This window comes from Crassostrea angulata, chromosome 7 (assembly GCF_025612915.1).
Source record: "Crassostrea angulata isolate pt1a10 chromosome 7, ASM2561291v2, whole genome shotgun sequence".
Lineage (NCBI taxonomy): Eukaryota > Metazoa > Mollusca > Bivalvia > Ostreida > Ostreidae > Magallana > Magallana angulata.
The window spans coordinates 15,092,345-15,111,653 of NC_069117.1; the positions used below are offsets into that span (position 1 = coordinate 15,092,345).

General features: G+C 33.4%; 5 protein-coding genes across 6 annotated transcripts in view; 3 read left to right on the forward strand and 2 right to left on the reverse strand.

The window, feature by feature from the left end:
- Positions 1–299: 299 nt before the first annotated feature.
- Positions 300–5,891, reverse strand: LOC128191797 (leucine-rich repeat-containing protein 59-like). Its single transcript, XM_052864099.1, has 7 exons — positions 5,733–5,891; positions 5,048–5,107; positions 4,192–4,455; positions 3,631–3,703; positions 2,312–2,455; positions 2,094–2,150; positions 300–1,882 (listed from the first exon to the last, which is right to left on the reverse strand). The coding sequence occupies exons 1-7, from the start codon at positions 5,820–5,822 to the stop codon at positions 1,545–1,547; spliced, it is 1,026 nt and encodes a 341-aa protein (XP_052720059.1). The 5' UTR covers positions 5,823–5,891; the 3' UTR covers positions 300–1,544.
- Positions 5,892–6,064: 173 nt separating this feature from the next.
- On the forward strand, positions 6,065–8,790 carry LOC128191799 (mitochondrial import inner membrane translocase subunit Tim16-like). Its single transcript, XM_052864100.1, has 4 exons — positions 6,065–6,206; positions 6,603–6,773; positions 7,112–7,234; positions 7,813–8,790. Exons 1-4 carry the CDS (start codon positions 6,084–6,086, stop codon positions 7,897–7,899), a joined length of 504 nt encoding a protein of 167 aa, XP_052720060.1. The 5' UTR covers positions 6,065–6,083; the 3' UTR covers positions 7,900–8,790.
- Positions 8,791–9,096: 306 nt separating this feature from the next.
- On the reverse strand, positions 9,097–13,988 carry LOC128191795 (heat shock 70 kDa protein 12B-like). Its single transcript, XM_052864096.1, has 5 exons — positions 13,849–13,988; positions 12,983–13,299; positions 12,162–12,380; positions 11,872–12,034; positions 9,097–10,705 (listed from the first exon to the last, which is right to left on the reverse strand). Exons 1-5 carry the CDS (start codon positions 13,856–13,858, stop codon positions 9,603–9,605), a joined length of 1,812 nt encoding a protein of 603 aa, XP_052720056.1. The 5' UTR covers positions 13,859–13,988; the 3' UTR covers positions 9,097–9,602.
- Positions 13,824–16,943, forward strand: LOC128191796 (uncharacterized). Of its 2 annotated transcripts, none has more exons than XM_052864097.1 (7): positions 13,824–13,963; positions 14,172–14,382; positions 14,484–14,572; positions 14,731–14,962; positions 15,136–15,222; positions 15,331–15,417; positions 15,501–16,943. In XM_052864097.1, exons 1-7 carry the CDS (start codon positions 13,947–13,949, stop codon positions 16,077–16,079), a joined length of 1,302 nt encoding a protein of 433 aa, XP_052720057.1. In that variant the 5' UTR covers positions 13,824–13,946; the 3' UTR covers positions 16,080–16,943. The 2 variants fall into 2 exon arrangements, with proteins under 2 accessions (XP_052720057.1, XP_052720058.1); XM_052864098.1 differs by lacking the exon at positions 13,824–13,963 and adding an exon at positions 14,035–14,081.
- Positions 16,944–19,051: 2,108 nt separating this feature from the next.
- Positions 19,052–19,309, forward strand: part of LOC128192260 (transcriptional regulator ATRX-like) — a 39,720-nt gene continuing 39,462 nt past the window's right edge. Inside the window, exon 1 of the mRNA XM_052864816.1 lies at positions 19,052–19,148. The gene's annotated coding sequence lies outside the window, so the exon portion shown is untranslated. The remainder of the gene's footprint in view (positions 19,149–19,309) is intronic.

The window sequence follows — 19,309 nt, forward strand, 5'->3', positions numbered from 1 at the left end:
TCATTTGTTAAAAGAAAGATGTAAATGTAAAACAACAAAACGCTGTCTTTAAAGATCCACGCGGGTTATGAAGGTAGCGATCTTTGCATTTTTTTTTACATAAACCGCTGACGCTGTTTATGTATTTTATTCTGCGATATCGCCACCTTCATATTCCGCATGAACCCCCCCCCCCCCAAAAAAAAGCATGTTATTGTTTAAATGATATATACATGTACTTGCACTTTAGTTTATCAGGCATAAACATATTTTCCATGTTATCCGTTTGCTGTTTATTTCAAAGAAAAATAAACATAACAGAGAAGCAATGACTTTTTTATTTCTTCATCCTTTCACCCTACTAACCGACACAGTTTTCTGCTAAAATAAGAACTTCATTGAAAGTAAGTATTTAAGTGTAGTATTTTACTGCAAAAGAGTCTACAAAAACATATGGTGATATTTACCAGTAATACAGCATGTACTGCGAATAGTATATACAGATTTTGAAGTATTTTTCTGGAGTTTAACTTGCACATTACATTGAAAAAGAACTTGATTATAGGCACTATTGCTTTAATTCCCCTCTTAATCCAGGTTGTAATAAATAAATATATTGCATGGGTTAAGAAGTAATGCAGACACTGCTTCAAACACATGTCGAGTACCTTAATATAACATGTACTAGTCTACCAACCTAAAGTGTTCATCCATACATGGCCCAATTACAACAATTACTCAGTACATATAAATCATGCATTTGCAAATTAAAAAAAACTTCTCTGCAACATTTTTAACAGTGAAATACTGTTACAATGACTCATTATAAATATAGAGTACACATAATCATTTAAAGATGTAAATTTACATTATTTTATAGCTTGTAAAGCTATAATTATTCAAATGGAACTTCATATATACATTGCAATAAAAAAACAACAACACTGTCTCCAATATTACTTATAAAAGGAATGATCAAAGATTCTATATTTTAAGATAATAACGAAAAAGGGTGAAATGAAGTCTGAAATGGCAAATTCACCTTACATTGAACTTGTCACATGTAATAAGAAACTTAACCATGGCAAAACTATGGAAAATAATGGCTTGTTTGCATGTGTGAAAGTTGTGATTTGAGGAAAGAACAAATTGTCATGAAAGGTATTCATGAATCCCAAAAATGAAACCTGCATATCAAAATTCAATAAATGGAATGAATCTGTCATGAAATGTGGTAGTAGATAACATGACAAGAAATTAATTGCAAAATACTCCCATTTTAAAAGACAGTTTTTTGTTTGTACATGAATTTTTTTATTAACATTGATGATAACATTATCATTTTGATGTCAGATAAACGGATGTATAGGTGAACAAATTATAACAACAAAAAATACCATTTATCCCTATTCCTTCAGACAAAAGGATTTATTTGAGCCAACATTTAGCAAGAGAAAATATAGAAATTATTTAAGACTTCTATTTTGATGTCAAAAAAATTGATCGATGATTTCTGTGCACAGACTCATGGACATGTATTCTGCCGATTAACATACATGTATAAATCAAGTATGAGCTCTCTCCTTCTTTCCTGGTTTTTCCGTGTTCTCTGTGGTCTTGGTCCCGCTGTCTTCCTGACTCTTCTTTTGCTCTGTAGTTTTCTTACCCATGTATTTATCGTAATAGCCAGACAGTGTCTCACTTGACCTTTTCATCAGTTCTTGAGAGTTGGTTTTCATATTAGCAAGGAAAACTCTGGTCTCTGTCTCTGCTGGCTTCCAGTATTGTTCACAGAGTTCATTTTTGTTTTCTTGACAAACTGTGTACAAGCTACCAATTATGATCCCAAACACAGCAAAGAACAGTGCAAGAATGGAAAACCAGGACATTCCTGACTTAGTACCTGAGACACATAAAAATGTAATATTAAAATCTATCAATCATTTGCTCATCTGACAAAGATTACAGTCTAAAGAGAGTCATAATATTCAATGTAAATGGATTACAAAACCAAATAATTCATGCACATTATTTGATAAAAAGCTAGCTATCAAAAGTTTAATCTTCAAAAGTTTTATTATACATATACATGTACTAGTATATAAACTATCTACCTGTGTTTTTTGGTCTTGTTGCCGATTTTCCATTGCCATTTGATATGGTTTTAGTTTCTACATATCATAAAAGAAAATCAGTTGTGAATCATTTAAAACATATAGATGTATTCTGATTTGAGGATCCATGCTTTCAGCAACAATGTGAACTTCAATATGACAGATTTAATTCAAAATCAAGTATTGCTTTTATGTATGTTCAAAACATATATATCTACCAGGTTTTTTAACTGGAGAATAAACATCCTCTTTGGCTGTAGTATCATCTTTCTTTTTCTTGTTTGCATTCTTTTTCTGTTTTCGTTCTTGGCGAACTTTTTCTTTTTCTGCCTCTTCTTGAGCTTGCAGTCTTTTTTTCTCCTCTGCCAAATCAACATAATTTTCTAATATACTTACAGATAGAAATGTGTACAACTGTACATGCATTTACATTTAATTAATTTTGTACAATTTTATTGTTCTTATTACGGAAAACATCAAGATGTAGCATTTTTGTGTCTATGCACTTTGCAAAGGGCTTGAATAATTGATGGCCTAATGGGATGGTACTAGTAAGAAAGAATAATCTGTGACCAGGATACACTCAGGTCACGTTAAGATTAGGTTAAAACAGGTCCATAAGGACATCTGTAATATTGACGATAGAATATTCTATTTAGGGACCAGTTATCAGTGTTTTGCGAAGAGGACATTTTTCCTTTGGTGCAGTTATATATTTAAGTCTTTTTGATAATATTGGACAGTAAAAACTTGCAAATGTCCTGCAAAGATTTTGAATTAAAAGCCCAAATAACCTGTGGAAATTTTTTTTTTTAATTTAGCCTTGTATGCAGTATTTGTATTCTTTATATAAAGTAAGAAAACAAATACAAGTTAAAGCTTGACTAAAATTCCATAAGTTTTCACATTATTGTTAAGGTGGAATAACACATCATCACAAAAAGGCTGACCTCTGATCGAAACAACATTTCGTTTTATTAAAAAGGATTTTATCGACGGCAACATGTAACGGTAATTTACTCCATAGCCGAGTGGATAAAGTGTCGAGCTTGTGATCTGTACTTCCCAAGTTTGAATTCTGCAAGGGGTTTTGTTGTTACTTTCTGAATTAAATTTTTTAGATATTCATTTTTTATCACCAAACTGCATTTTTCTTTTCCTTATTTAACATATGTACAGTTTATTTATCATTACTAGTATATCTTTCATAATCAAATAATTTACTGTTAATTTGAGTGATTTTTTCCAGGTGTGTTATTCGACCTTAAAATGTAAATAATTTATCAATTTATTATAAAGCAACTTTTTTAAAATAAAAATTGTACATTACTGCATACAAGTATACTGAATACAATTTCACAAATTCATTATTTCCAAAACAAGGGTTTATTTTCCTTAAAAAAATATACAAACCTGTATATATGCTCATTCCAACATGCCCTAAAGTCACCCCCCCCCAAACCTTTAAATCATTCAGTTATATAAAAAAGATGGTCAGTTATTTGGTTATACAATGTATAGACATCAAATCTTTTACCTCTCTCCTCCTTTAGCTTCTTCTGTTTTAATCTTTCAAGCTCTGAATTACAATCCCTGAGATACTTCAAAACCTGAGAATCATAAAGCATATAATTAAAAATATTATTTTCAGTGCAACTTAACTTGTTGTTAATACAATGATGCTATATGTAATACATTTAGACAAACTATTTGAGGGTCATTAAGGAACTTAACCATATATTGTTATGTCAGAAACATGTGCTCATAATTGTTCATCTCAGAGTATTGTCGTTTTCAGACTCTCCTTTTCTAAACCTTGTCTTTCACCATCAGAAAAATGTTTGTAGCCCTAAGTATCATGAGCCCAATATCGCTACCATGGCCTATTGATATTACACCTTGGTTTTACCTTTACAGCTCCAAAAAGTGTGCAATTAAACGATAAAGACTTTTTGGTCTTCACATATACAGCACAACCCTCCCCCACCAATATTAATACCAAGTAAACTTAAAAGTTGTAAACATATTTTAGATTTCATGTTATATTGCAAGACTAGGTCTAGTTTACATGACCTATGATTTCAACTTCTATACCTACTTGAGTAGCACACTTTTTGCACTGGTTTTCATCCAAACAATCTCCTGCTATTTTCCGTAGATCAGCCTGTAGTGGATTGTCCTTTAAATCAAGCCATTTCAGTTTGGTCAGTTTGTAAAAACTGATGGGTAAAAGAACAAGCTGATTTCCAAGCAGATCTAGATGCTGAAGATTCTGCAGGTTTCCAAAGTTCTCTGGTAGCTCTGTTAGCCTGTTCTTACTGAGGTCAATTTTTACTAGATGAGTCAGTGAGGGAAAGTTGTCCTGAACACACAAAACAAAATATACATACACTTTTCATCTGACATCCATTTAAATACTTTATCAAAATCAGAGACATAAATAACATAGATTGGCAACTGATCAAAATCTTGTGGTCCCTATTGTAAAGTGTTCCCAATTTATATCAGTATATCTTACTAATAAACAATTATATTGAAATATAAACAGCTGAAAAATATTACCAAACATTCAAAATATTATATTTTCATGAGTTTATGTCATATAAACAATATTAAATGAGGAGTTTTAGGAGGCAGTTGGCTACCCGTTGTCCGAGATTTCGCCAATGTTTTATGGCCAATATATTTTCTATTTATTAATGTTATTTTTCAATTTTTTGTCTCAAAATGTCTAAAACCTATGCACGCTTTTCATTAAAACAATATACTTTTGGTTTAAGATCATTATCTCAGTTTACTAAAATGTAGTTCTCAAAGTAAGGTTGATCCCATACCATTTTTCAACAACAAACCTTGCTAATGGTGGAGTTGCCAATCTCTGTTGTTTATGCCTCTGATCAAAATCAATATACAGGTGGCTTTTAAAAAAAAAAAATCAAAAAAACTAAACTCACTGGTAGAGAGGTCAATTGGTTGCAAGACAAATCCAGACGAGTTGCTTTTGGGATTGCAGCCTACAAATTGAAATGTTATTGTCAAATGTATTGGGTTTTTTAAAATTAATTATCATGTCAACTTGAGTACCTATCGGTAACTAAAAATCTAATCTAATCAAGAAGACTTTATCTGAAAACCCTGATTTCATAATTTACCTGTACGAATCATGTTTAAAGATTAGCCAGATAGTTATCAGAGATAAAACATAGACTGATATATTGAAAGTGAAAGCAGTATTAATCAAGGGTTGTTATCAAAACTATAAGTTTCATTACATAAATATCATAAACAGATATGTTACAAAGTTCTTGATAAAGAATACCATACAGAGGATAGTAATAAACACACTGTAACGTTATATGACAGCTGTATCATGTATGATAAACTTCAAAACTTGTTTTTTAGTTGTTTTTTTTAAGATGTAATCCAATTTACATTGCTATTTCAAATTAACCTTTACTGAATAGATCCATTAAACCGAACTCAGGTTTTGGACTCTTAAAATCACGTGCTTTGACTTTCGTTCTCATAATCTTACCTTAAATTTTGAAAACTCTACATATGGTATCAGTAGTCTACACATTTGAACAATACAGTACAGTATGTTTTACATATAGATTTAACAATTTTAAATAAACATACCAGATCTTTGACAGGAACTGTGTCCAAATTATTGAGGCTTAAGTCAAGTTCATTGCCTTCAAGCTTGTCTTTTAAACTTTCTTTCGGCATTTTAGGGTTTAAAGTGAAAGTTCAAAGAAGACCGGAACCTGCTGTCATACAGAAGCAGCAAAATGTTTTATTGAGATCGATCCCGATCATAAAATGATTAAAAGTATAATTGATTTCTCTTCTTACCAAACAGCTAAACGTTTAATTTTATTTCGTTATCATTTAAAATAAAAACACTAATAAATACCACCAAATAGTAAACGAATGTTTTAATTCTAAGAAAATCTTTAAATAGATTATTTGATCGGGTTAGGAGTGGTGATGAAAATTCAAACGCTAAAATTACACGGATTTTTTTTTCTCGCATGGTTTGGATGTCCTTCCGAATCCAACCCCAGGAGAATATTTCATAATATTTCGTTTGTCCAGCAAATACCAGGCATGGTAAGAAAAGATGAACGACTTCGTTTTGAAGATATTCCACTTCACGATATATATAAATTTAATGCATTTTACTTGTATGTCTATAAAAATTAATCGTTTTGACGTGACGCAATCCAAAACAAATGTACCCGAGTGCAAGAATATGCAATGGATACATGTTGTGTCAATGAAATTCTTACTTCAAAGACAATTCCATCATATTATAGAAAATAAATCAGCCGGCTTGAAATATCTTGACGGAAATCTGATTCCGATATTTTCCCCTTTTGACAGATTTTTCTAGAAAAGTACTTATTTGTCTTAACAATGAATGTCATTGGGTGTTTTTTTTTATCTAAGTTGATGAAAACTTCTTGTCTTGTGACATATAATGACATTGTATTGATCTTTTTCTAGAAACCTTTGCTAGAACTAATCATAGGTGGTGCTCAGATTGTGGGTCGTGCCTTTACAAGGGCAGTGAGGGAGGAATTCCGCACCAGTCAACAAGCAGCTGAGAGAGCAGGTGGGGGGAGGCAGGGTGCTAGACGAGTTGCCAATGATTCAATAACTGGAATGACACTGCAGGTACATTTTATGTTGTAAAGTTACAAAAATCCAAATCAAATTCTGTAATTGTTCAATGTTGTGTAAATCTATAAATGCCAACATGTGAATGACATCTGAATTTTGAATTAATAATTTTATTTTAACTTACTTGAAGCATATTCATTGATGCAAGCTACTTGTAGAAACATTTGGTGGAATACAATTTGAAGTTTTTAAATTGCTAAGTTACAATGTTTTTCTGATATTTTAGACATTTTTTACAAAACAGTTGATTTTGACAAACACAATCTTCAATTATAAAGCCAGCTAGACAGATATGGAAGCAGTTTCATTTTTGTGTTTTCCATCTTCTTTAGGAAGCCAAGCAGATTTTAAATGTGACAGAGCCACATGATATAGAAACCATTGAGAAAAACTACAAACATTTATTTGAAGTCAATGACAAAGCCAAAGGTGGTTCCTTATATTTACAATCAAAGGTAATTAAGTGCACATTGTGCAAGTCTTATAAAAGAATTTACTAAGTTTATCAACAGTCTTATATTTTACTTTTTATATTAGTTAGTAATATATTATTTTAGTAATTGTATATTATACATGTACTGGTGTATACGTGTATCATTTTGTATTGTTTTATGAATTTTCTGAATGCATATATCTGAATAACCTAATATTCAATAGAAACATTAATTTATATGTACTGATATACATTCACCCATTAAACTATAATTGTCCCAATTCCTGTTTCTGTCCCTGTTTCCATTAATTTTTGGCACTTTTTTAAATAAATATACACACCATATCTGTGAAAAAATGTTGAAATTTAAGTTAAAAACAAAATTTATGAACTTTTTTTTTCTAATGAATGCATGTAGTTCAGAAACAAAGATATTTGATTTATGAATATTGAAATACAATTTATGAAGCAAACATTATCATTTATGGAAACAGGGACTACATATAATAAAACAGTGGCGTTTCTTTTGATCAATTTTAAATTGTTATGAAATGTTAAATATGTAATTGTGGAAACTGTATCAGTCGATATTTATTTCAGGTATATCGTGCAAAAGAAAGAATAGACATGGAACTACAAAAGTCAGAACAATCAGGATCAAGTGAGCCTAAAGAACCTAAAACATAACATAAAACAATTAGTTGCTGTGTTTTCATCTAAAGTCCAGTCTGTGATTTAATCCTCATGTACACGAGATGTGGAAAAAAAGACTATGTGGGCATTTCATGATCAAGACTCATTCCTACATGTAGCTGGGAATTATGGGCTGAATGTAATGAACCACTTTAAGGTCTTCATTGGTGACTGTTTAGAAAGTGTGTCATATGGGTGGATGTCTTTCATCATTGCATGCATGATCCTCATCAGATGAGGATTTTTATTAGTATTATTCTTGAGTACAGGACTTTGCATGTTATAATAAAATTAAACAACAATGTTGATACCCTATAGAAACAGTATCTCAGGAAAATATCAGTAATTGAATAATGAATAACAAATAACATGTATATTTGTCTGATTTTAAAGGTTAGAGTCCAAAGTTTAAATTTAATGGAAATACTTTTTTGCCATCTTTTATTTTCATCTGGAGTTGGTTTTGTTGATAAGAAAAATAGAAAATATTTGTACATTTCTTTACTAGCATTTGAAAGACCAACAAAAAATTTCGTTTCACCCTATCCCAGTTATATGACAGACAAAGCATATCTGCTTCATTTGCATTTTTATGAACAGAAAAATCAACTATCTTTCTTCTGTATCCAGCAGTTATATTTTCTTGCAACTTTGAAAATAAAAATTGTTTCCCAAAGGTCCAAATTAGTAACAAGCAAATAATTTTTTAAGGTAGCTCTAAAGCAAATAAAATTAATCAGTATTTTTTATTGAGGAATTCAAGAATGATTTAAAACACCACATACGTAAAATATATCAAACACGTTTTCTGTTTATATCTGATTTATTGTTGATTTGATTAAATGAACATACATTTTATACATGTACAATGTATAAGAAAAAGAACATTGTGTGTTATTATTTTCCTTCATCAGAGTAAGTTTGTTTGAGGTAACACTTGGACAAAAATTGTGGAGCACTTTTAATTTACAAATGATCAAATGAAAACTTCAACATCAAGGTGGATGATTTGATTCTTTTAGCTATACCAAACAACATGTCATGCATATGGGAAACACTTTGAAATCATGAGTATACACTGCCAAAAGCAAAATTCTCTCTGCGTTTGATTTCAACTGTAATAGTACAGCGCTTTAGGAGAAATCATTATACATACAAAGATATGTTACAGGGTGTTTCTTTTTTGGGGGGTGGGGGGTGGGGAGGGTATGAGTAACTTCAGCTCATCAGGAGTCCAATGGTTTTTAAAGTTCAGTAATATGGACGGAGGAGTGGAAACCTTTTGATATATAATATAAAATGTAATATGTACTACGATGGAATAATACAGCTGGAAAAAGTAACTCAAATTAACAGTAAATTATTTGATTATGAAGATACCGGTAATTTTTATGATAAATAAAAATTACATATGTTGCCCCCTTGCATGTACGTACTCTGTGCCTGAATTTTGATAATAAGGTAATTCGGTGTTACATGTAATAAATTTTTAAAGATTGAAAAAATATCGAAATTGTAATCGCATAATGAATTCTTTCGTTTGTAAAGGTTAAGTTTACAAACGAAAGAATTCATTATGCGATTTTCAATAATATAAAATAAACTTCTTTACCTAGTCTAACTACTTTAATTATTTAAACATATTGCGTTTGGTTTTTGCAATGAACCATAACCCAGACTTTCGAAAACTCAGCAGCTTATACTAGTGTTGATCGAGTCCTAGAGTTAAAAGTTAAAAAGTCGAACTGTGTACTGTAAACCGTCTGTGGGGACTGTTCGTCAGTTGCATGGACCTCGAACTCTGTTCCTCCAAATTTCATAGAGACTTTTATTTTCGCATCCTTTTTCCAACCGCCCTCTGGTGGTTGGATCGTTATGCTTCCCAACATCTCGCACTTTTCGTCGGTCGTGAAGGCTGGGTTTTTCTCGGTGGTCGCAAATATGTTCAGAGCCATTGGAGCGTTTGGTTCCGTTACGTCATATGTTTTGTCCACGCTACTATTAACACTGACACTTTGGCCAGCCTCAATAAACTTGTTGAAAATATCTTTGCACAAGACTTCTGTCTTGGTCTCTAATCTTTTTTCAGGCGGATGTACGCCTTCTTTGAAAGTGTCATAGACAGCCACGCCGTAGGTGTACTTGCAAACTCTAGACGCTATTGTCAGAGGAGCGTGGCCATATAACACAGCCCCTTTAACAACGGCTAGACCGGGTTCTGGGGGAACCACAACCCGAAGGTCAGGAAATGCCTCCTTTATGGCGTCTACTATGATATTTGATGTCGAAAACCCTCCCACCATCAGTATCGCGGATATTCTGTTCTCTGAGTCTTGGTTCTCCAGGATTTCTCTGACGTGTTGTACGATCTGTTCTTTTGTCGTCTGAAACAGCGTCTCCATTAATTCCCTAGCAAAGGCAAACTTGTTTCCCGGTTTCAGTTTTATTTTATCCGCGTATTCTGAATTGGAAATGGCGTTTTCCAGTGACCACCCTTTCATTTCTCTCACGTACTCTGAGAGACACGCTGGTATGGAGATCACTACTGGCCGAATGTTTTGACCCATCCTGTCTCTGATGGTCCTCTTTTTCATCTCAAAATCTCGCTGGAACTCTAACATGTCTGTTCGTCTCTCCGTTTTGAACCTCTTGATAACGTCCTCTCCAAATATCGATATCAGCAATTCCATGTACGCTCTGTCTACATTCGTTCCTCCCCACGCTCCACCGCTAGCTACATTGAGTTCCTTCAATGTGTTCTCGTCGATGACTTCGTGGACTGTGACGTCACCAGTTCCACCTGAAAAATGAAATATTTTAGCAATGGTTTTCTTGCTGTGGTAATTTGCAACACGTACGTCTTTGTGGTCATGATCTCAATAAGTATGAATTCAGTAAAAGACTTTTTTTAGTTTAAACTTTGCACCCCTCTTGATGCCATTACTTTACGCTTTAGGACATCGTCGGAAACTCGCAGCCAATTTCGCATGTACGCATATGTGAGACCGGCGGTGGGTTTCCGACGATAAATTCAAACGAACTTAAATGGTAAAACCTTAAACTGTAACTTTAATACCCTTGTACACTGTAGTTACTGATAGGCATGGTTTCAAAGATTTTTTCCAGATGTTTAAAACGGAAACGTTTCACCCTTCCGGGGTTCTCAGAATGGAACCAGATGATACTGGTTTATTTTTATTTAAATTTATTCTGCACTTAAAATCGAGATGCTTGCATACAATTGCACAAAATATACTGTTTCTTTATTAGAAGTAATCAATAATATAGGTAAGCTTAAAAGTATGAAATCCATGTATGCTTGTATAACTGCTTAAGTTTAAAAATCACATTGTTAACTTTAGTGGGGAAAATACAGTTTCTAGTAAATTTGAAAGATATCATTACTTCATCTTTAAAGTACTTGAACCGTTGACGTCCTTTCACATTTCAATATTCTTCATTCAGAGGTGAACAAATAATATTTATCATACCTCGATTTGATTAAAAAAACTTCATATTTCCCTATCATCATCATATTCTTTATCATATTTCACCCCCTCGAATTTTCATTCCATCTTATAAATAATCCCGAGGATGAGCATACGATGCAAATAAATGATTAATTCTATTAAAAAATTGTTTTAAATCTTTATTTCTGATCTGTCATAGAAAAAAACCCCAGTTAACACTAACCACGTTATTGCTTTACAGAGAAAAGATTAGAAACTGATGTATTCTAAATTATCACCTGCCGTTCGGTATAATAAACAATTTATTGCATGATTGTGAGGGAAATATGAAGATTTAATCCCATAGGAAAATCATATTTCCCTCGGGCGTTACCCTCGGGAAATATGATTTTTCCTGGGGAAATAAATCTTCATATTTCCCTCACAATCATGCAATAAATGTATAATATTCAACATAAGCAACAGTTATTTTTTCATATGAGCGGAATTAACGTACCACCGAGATCAAGAATCATGTACCGAGTCCCCGCACAGAACGGAACCAGTTTTATATTCTGTCCATCTTCGTTCGTCTGTTTCTCTGTGGGGATGTATTTACAGAACAGCGAAGCGGCCTCAGGCTCCAATGCTAACTGCAGATTCTTTGATGGTATCCCAGCCTGCAAAGGAATTAGAACAATAATATAAATTTAATTGAAATATAACTTGTAACTTACTTAAAAATTAATTACTGCCAATTTTAATACGTTTACAGTAATTATAGTAATATATTGCATACAAACTTGCCTCAACAGCGGCCTCTCTCATAAATTGTTTCGCAGGTTCGTTCCATATAGCTGGCACAGTGAGGACCCAGGTGATGTCTTCAGGCTCTAACCCCAGGGAGCGATCTTCTATGGTTTTGAAAAAATGATCTTTAAGATAGGCGATGGAGTGTTGGAAGACAGATCGAGCGGGGTACTTTCTTCCACCCGAATCTTCGATGGTGACGTTCCTATCCATGATCTTAAGGTTTAACAATGTGCAAGATTAGTACAAGGCATGTGAATTTAGGTTTATCGATCCTATGATATGGGTTTTCTAAAGATATATATTTTAAAAATCATCTTCAAAGCAATATATACTAGTGTTATATGAGTTTGAAGAGGGTTTATGAAGTCAGTGACATACAATTTGATTGCACAACCGAAGCCTCCCTGTACCATTCCCCCAAATGGATATAAAATTTAAAATATAATTATGTTCATTTTGGAAAAAAAGATTTTAATATTGTTATTAAACTAAAAATAATAACCTTGGATCCCTTAGAATACAACTTTCATTCAAATGAACTGCTCGGGAAGGAAATGGCGTATGTTTTAACTTTGAAACTTGTTATTGGTGTGAACATATATGGGGACATTATTGACATTTCCAAGCATGCGCCGATCGGAGGGGGGGGGGGGGTCCAGAATTTCTACAATTTACATAGTAAAATTACTAAAAATATGCCTCAAACCACTCTGACTTACTTAAATATCTCTTAAAAAAAACCTTTGCCAGATTCCCATCTTGAACCTTACGCCTCTAACAGACCAGCAGAATCAAAATTATTACAGTACATGTACCATTTTGTCATGCAACATCATCTTGAAGCGGCGGAAGTAGTGGTAGTCATGGTGTTCATCGTTTTCTATCAAATCATTGTATTCTTCTTCTGCCTCGTAACCAAAAGAGTTGAACGAGTCGTCTGTATTGAGAAGCAAGGTGGTCGGGGTTTTCCATGACATCAAGCCGTCCCCGCCTGCTACCCAAGACGTGTTCGCAAATATGCTTCTGATTCCGTCTGACTCATAGTCATGTCGGAACTGAAAAGCATACCCGGAGAACGTTGTTCCAAAGTCGATGGCCACAACCAGAAAGGAGCTTGAACTCGGGTCTTGATCTGTAAAATGCACAAAAGATACATTACATAGGTCAGTTTTGGAAAACGAGAGCTTTTAAACAAACTAAAGGTATACTTTTCATCAAATTGTATGCAGGATTCATATATTCTAGCATTTTTCTCTCTATCTGTTTTAAAGCATAGTTTAAACGGATATCAATTTATGTAACATTTTCCGTGTTTAAGCTTTGCCTTCAAATTCCTTAATTGTACACTTCAAGCACCGGGAAATTTAGCGTTAATTATAGTAAACATATAACACAAGCTCAGAGGGATTGTGGCCTGAGAACAAACTTTATTTTGGTGAGTTTCAAATTCATATATATTACGCGCCTTTAAATCTTGAAAAATCGTCCCTTAAATCGTATTAATGTGTATGAGAAAGTAAACAATAATTGATTGGTTGTTTACAAGAGATAAGAAAATAGCCCATATCCTGTCAGTGAACATAAAATTTACAACTCTCTATATATCTTTCAAAACGAAAGTACCTGAAAAATATAGCTAATTTGTTGTTATGGATTTTGATGCAAATGCTGACCAACTTACCTCGTGACATTATGTAACAGAGTTGATCTGGACACGCTCAACAAGCATAACGGCTGAGACTGACCAGTTCGTCAACACCCCATCATTTTGACTTACAAATGGCGAGGAGTTCCAGGTATACTGTGTAATTTAATCAAACCAAATTCCAGGTACCAGCTCTTATTGGGGGTTTAAATCAAACCGAAAGTACATGTCTATTTTGTAGTTAGTAATGAATTGTAGTCTTGTTAATGGTAATAGGGAGATTTTTACTGATCTGTTGAATACACTGCCATGTATATGCTTAATTAGTTTATCCATAACTATCGGATTTAATTTACAAGCACATTCGGGAAGCACCAGAGTATGGGCACCGGTTCTTCTATGAATGATCCACATCAGGCCACGGTGAAATATACACCTACCCCCTCACCCACGGCCGGACGGACATTGACTGACGTCCTGAGAGAATATCAGAATGGCAGGAACACTCTCAATACGGAAGACGTTCAAGCTTTGGAAAACTTTATACAGAACAACTCGAAATATGTAAAGGTATTTATTCTTCCGTGTTCTATTGAATAACGCATTTATTCACATTCTCTATGAAAACTCGTATGTAATAAATATATTTTGGCATTTTTTTCTTATGATAGGGCACAGATATTCATTCGACGCTAGGTGTCGCAAAATCAAAACAGACACTGGTCGGTCTTCAACAGGAACGTAAAGATATACTGAATAAGTAAGTAAATATTGTCGCAAACAATGTTGTAAATAATAATTCAGTATTTATATTCATGTAAATTTACAATATTTCCCCCCACTTAAATAAATTCAACATTTACATTAATTGCACACATACGCTGCATTTATAAATAAGATATTTCTTGGTTTGTGTAGGATATCTGAAATAGCAGGTGCTCGTTTAAAGTCCAATAACCCTGCTATAGCCGACCTCAGCGATCAAAATCGGCCTAGTAAGTTGGCAGAAAAGTTCTCGGAGCTGTATGACAACGAATGGACAGATGCTACCGAAGAATTGAAAGAAAGAAAGAAGAAAGAAAAATCTACGGAGAAATCGGAAGAGGAAATGGAGATCACTGTCATCAAATTGTTCTATGAAATCACCAAGGTGGTACATCAGAGTTATTTTCATGTATAATTAAATATATCAAATTTAGAACTTGCCGCTGTATGTATGTGTGAATAATCCGTGCATTTTTTTTTCAAAATTGGTAATTTTTTCAGGAATAGTTTGAACATGATTTAGAAAGTAAAAATTGTATGGTTCTCTCGTTTTAAAAGGATATCTATAAACGCTGCAAAAAGACGTCAGAGAAACAACTAGAGGAAGTAAAGACGGCCGTTTGTTTGGACGAGAATAGCGAAGTGGCAAGTATACAAATTCATTTCGTACAACGTGCATTCTTGCTGTATGTCATCATATTCGCTTAATTAATACAAACACAAATTTAATTGTAAGCATTTAACTTTGATCAGCATCAGAAAATGACAGTCGAACTTGAAAGAAAATGCAGAGAATTTATTAGAACTCACGGTGAAGTAAGGCTACGTCAAATTATAGAGGTAAATTCATCATACATTCAATTTTTTTTTAAGTGCAATCGGTGTATTGTTATTTCTTGATCAAAATTATATTGAAATTCCAGAAACTTCCAGATGAAGTCTTACAAGAAATCGAGAATGCTGAGGCCAATGAATTAAAAATAAGCTGTGACATACTTAAAAGCTGTAAACGCGTTATGGATTTCATAAAATCGTGCATTCGACTTTGTTGGTACATGAATCTACAGGAACCTCCCGTATACATGGTCACAGACGTGGATCCCAACTCACTGCACATGTTTCGAGCATATACAAGGTCTGGTGACGTCATTGATTATGTAGTGTGGCCCAGTCTATTGCTAAAAGAGGATGGGCCTCTTCTTTACAAAGGAGTTGCGCAGATGAAGAAAACTGTCACGAGAACGCAGAGTAACAAACGAGAACCTGTTCCTGACCATAATGGTGCCGATAAAGATAGCATCAAGGAAGGTGAAGGAACTAATCAACAAGATCCGTCACCGCTGTATGAAAATGTACAATTTTCAGAACAGAGGAAAAATAAAGCTTGGAATGGTATGGTTGATAAAAGTGAAAAGCAAGAAGAGAATGTGTCAAATATGCCTCCCAGACGTTTTGTAACGAAAGTTGATGTTAGTCGTACGCCTAAAAATGAGGATGTATAGGAGACCCGTTGAAAAAATAACAATATCGGTAATCAGTGAAAAAAAATTATTGACTTGGTTTGAGGGCGTGATGAAAACTGTTTTGACAATTATAGCAATAAGGTCAAAGCCAAAAACCCACAGATGAAAGGCATACAGTGAGTGTCGGATGGCCCATCTTCGCTAGCCTGTAGGGGTTTTCGGTCCATTTTGTTCCTCATAAACATTTACGGGGTGCAAAGTGGACCGAAAACCCTTGGCCAGCGAAGATGCGGATGGCCAAATCAAGGAACGAAGAATGAGTTCTGGCGTTATACTGGAAGCCTTGTTTAAAACTAAAAGTATTGTTCTCTTACTCATGTAAAGTATTACATTGTATTTATAATTGAAAATCATATAAACATATATATGGCTTTATTGGTTATTTTTCTATTGATCTGTATATACAACATATTCGGGTAAAATTATAATTGCTGACTACTACTTGTTTGTTTCGTTGACAAACGTATGTGCCAATCAAGTTCCCGTTTTGTTATATAGAGTTTATGTAGGCAGATCGAGAATGTTTTACTATGCATGTTGTGTATTTTTCACACCACTGTGATACATGATACATATCATATGTATCGGAACATCAATGTGATACGTGATACATATTATTGTAATTTTTACAATTCTTTTTGCAGGTCTTGATTTTCTTTTGTTCAGTGATCATGATTTATAGATCGTGATTATGATTTTAAAAAACCCCAATGCAGTTTGATACATGGTTGTGTAACTCGTTTTCATGGCTCTCTGATATGTGATACAAAAATATGCCTATATCATATCATATCATATTAAATGTAATTTCAAAACACAAATAAAATATTGATATAAAAATAAGATACGTTTTGTCTTAATACCTGAAGAATTGTACCAGTATGCGATAAAAAATGGACATTCATATTTTCAAAATACATGTACGCTATGCCGCTGGCTTGACGACAGGTAAACAAGTGTAAAAGAGGTTCACATGTACATGCATACACTGTCGGCTTTATAGCCAAAAGTATCAGACAAGTTCGATATTGAATTTAATTTCATTTGCATAGTAGGAAGTAAAATTTAGAAATGAATACGTCAAAGATTTATGGCATCAGGGCCATGTATGGTTCTCTTTTGCGGGTTTTTAGAAGGTTAATTACATTAGTATGGTGGAAATCAAAAGCCTTATTTATGATGACGGAACTACATAAAACGTGTGTGATGGTTAATTATAGATATTTCCAGGATAAACGATTTTCATACGTTAGATCATGTATTTCTTTTTTTATCACTAGAAAACTTATACAAACATTACAAGACATACATACATATCCGAAGTATCCAGGCTTTTATAACGATTTTTTAAAATTATTTTACTTGCCATGCAGTAAAATAAAATATCAAAATCGTTAAAAACAGTCCCGGAAAACGTCAGATATTTTGGACTACGTTGACACTGATAGCCTGACAGTTTCTGCATTCCTTTGAATGGGAGGAGGAATAAAAATCAACATGGAGAAAAGTTGTGCAAAACAATGGCAACCTGACAATATGGTGTTTGAGCTGCATGTATTTAAATGGCTTCCGTTCTCAGGAAACCACAATATAGTAAAATGTCTGGTCTATTGGTTGGAGAACTGCGGGTAAAGCGGATCTACTTCTGATTATAATTTGTATAAACTATAATAGTAAGACGACGTTTTCGATATAGAATTAACAATAATAATAATAAATAACAATAACAATAATTTTTATAGCGCCCTATATAATAAAATTATCACTCTAAGGCGCTTTCCATAAAATGGACATTACAAAACATAGAATGCATAGCTATAAAACAAAAGGAAAAGTAAATAATATAGGCCGGCATATTACAATCATCTATGGTTAACTATTGGATGTAATAAAAATTTTGCGCACGCATTAATATTTATCTTGAAAATTAAACAAAAGCCAGTTAATAAAATAAGTTTTCAATTGTTTTTTAAAACATTGAACAGATTTGGCTTGACGGATACGCACTGGAAGGCTGTTCCATAAATAGGGAGCAGCATAGCTAAATTGTCTTTCACCCTATGTTCCAGTGCACCCTAGGTAAAATCAGTGACAAGCTCCCGCCGGATCGTAGAGTCCGGTTTATTGTATCCGGATTGTAGCTAATTCCTGTAAGTATTCTGGAGCGAATCCATGAATTGTCAAGGATTTTATATTTCGGACGGAATTCTACCGGAAGCCAATGTAAGTCAGCAAGAATAGGGGTGATATGATCTCGTTTTCTTGTTTTGGTCACAAGTCGAGCTGCGGTATTTTGGATTTTTTGTAATATATCCATGGAACATTTGTTTATGTTAAAAAGTAAACTATTTCCAAAGTCGAGTCTTGAAGTTACTAAGGAATTTACCAGTGTCTTACAAGCGTCTGTTGAGATAAATTCCCTGATTCTTTCAATGTTTGAAACTTTCTGAGATGATAGTTACAAGTAAATGTAAAAAAATGCGCGACTTCACTTTTTTTTTACTTTAGCTGTCGTTTGTTAATGCAAAAGCTCGGGTAAATGAAAACACAGAATGTGTGTATAGGATAAAAAAAAAAAACTACTCACAACTCGATGATTGTATGAAAAAAAAAATACTTTAAGCAAAGGCACTTGTTTCTAAGTTAAATTTTATCCAATAAAATGATAATTACACTCTCAAATTAATCGCAATGTAACGTTAAGTGCCTTTGCAAAAAAATTGCAAAAAAAAGTGAAGTTACGTTTTTCTTTCTATCGTCTCGGGATCGGCGAAATGGAGTTTCGAAGGCGGAAAATTCAAACTTCCAGTGGGAAAAAAATTGCTTTTTTGAGGTAAAATAATTTTTTCATCAGGTAACATTATTACATAATTATGCAAATAATATGTAAATTAGAAGTTTGACATCATGAATAAATTATGCAAATTAAGGTCAACTCGAGGTCAGTCACGTGACACAGTACGTCACTCCAGTTCTCCGCCATTTGCAGATCAAAATGGATCGGGTTTGATATATTGGACAGACAACAATTTTATATGATCTTCAGAGGTAAGTACATTTACTTGTTTTTATGTATGATTTATCAAGCTTTTAACTCAAGACGAAGAACAATTTCAGGCTGTTCTTGCTGCATGCGTGGGAAACCGTATTTAGCGCCATTTTGAGATAAACAGATACTCTCACGTTAATTTGATGATACAATGGAGGAT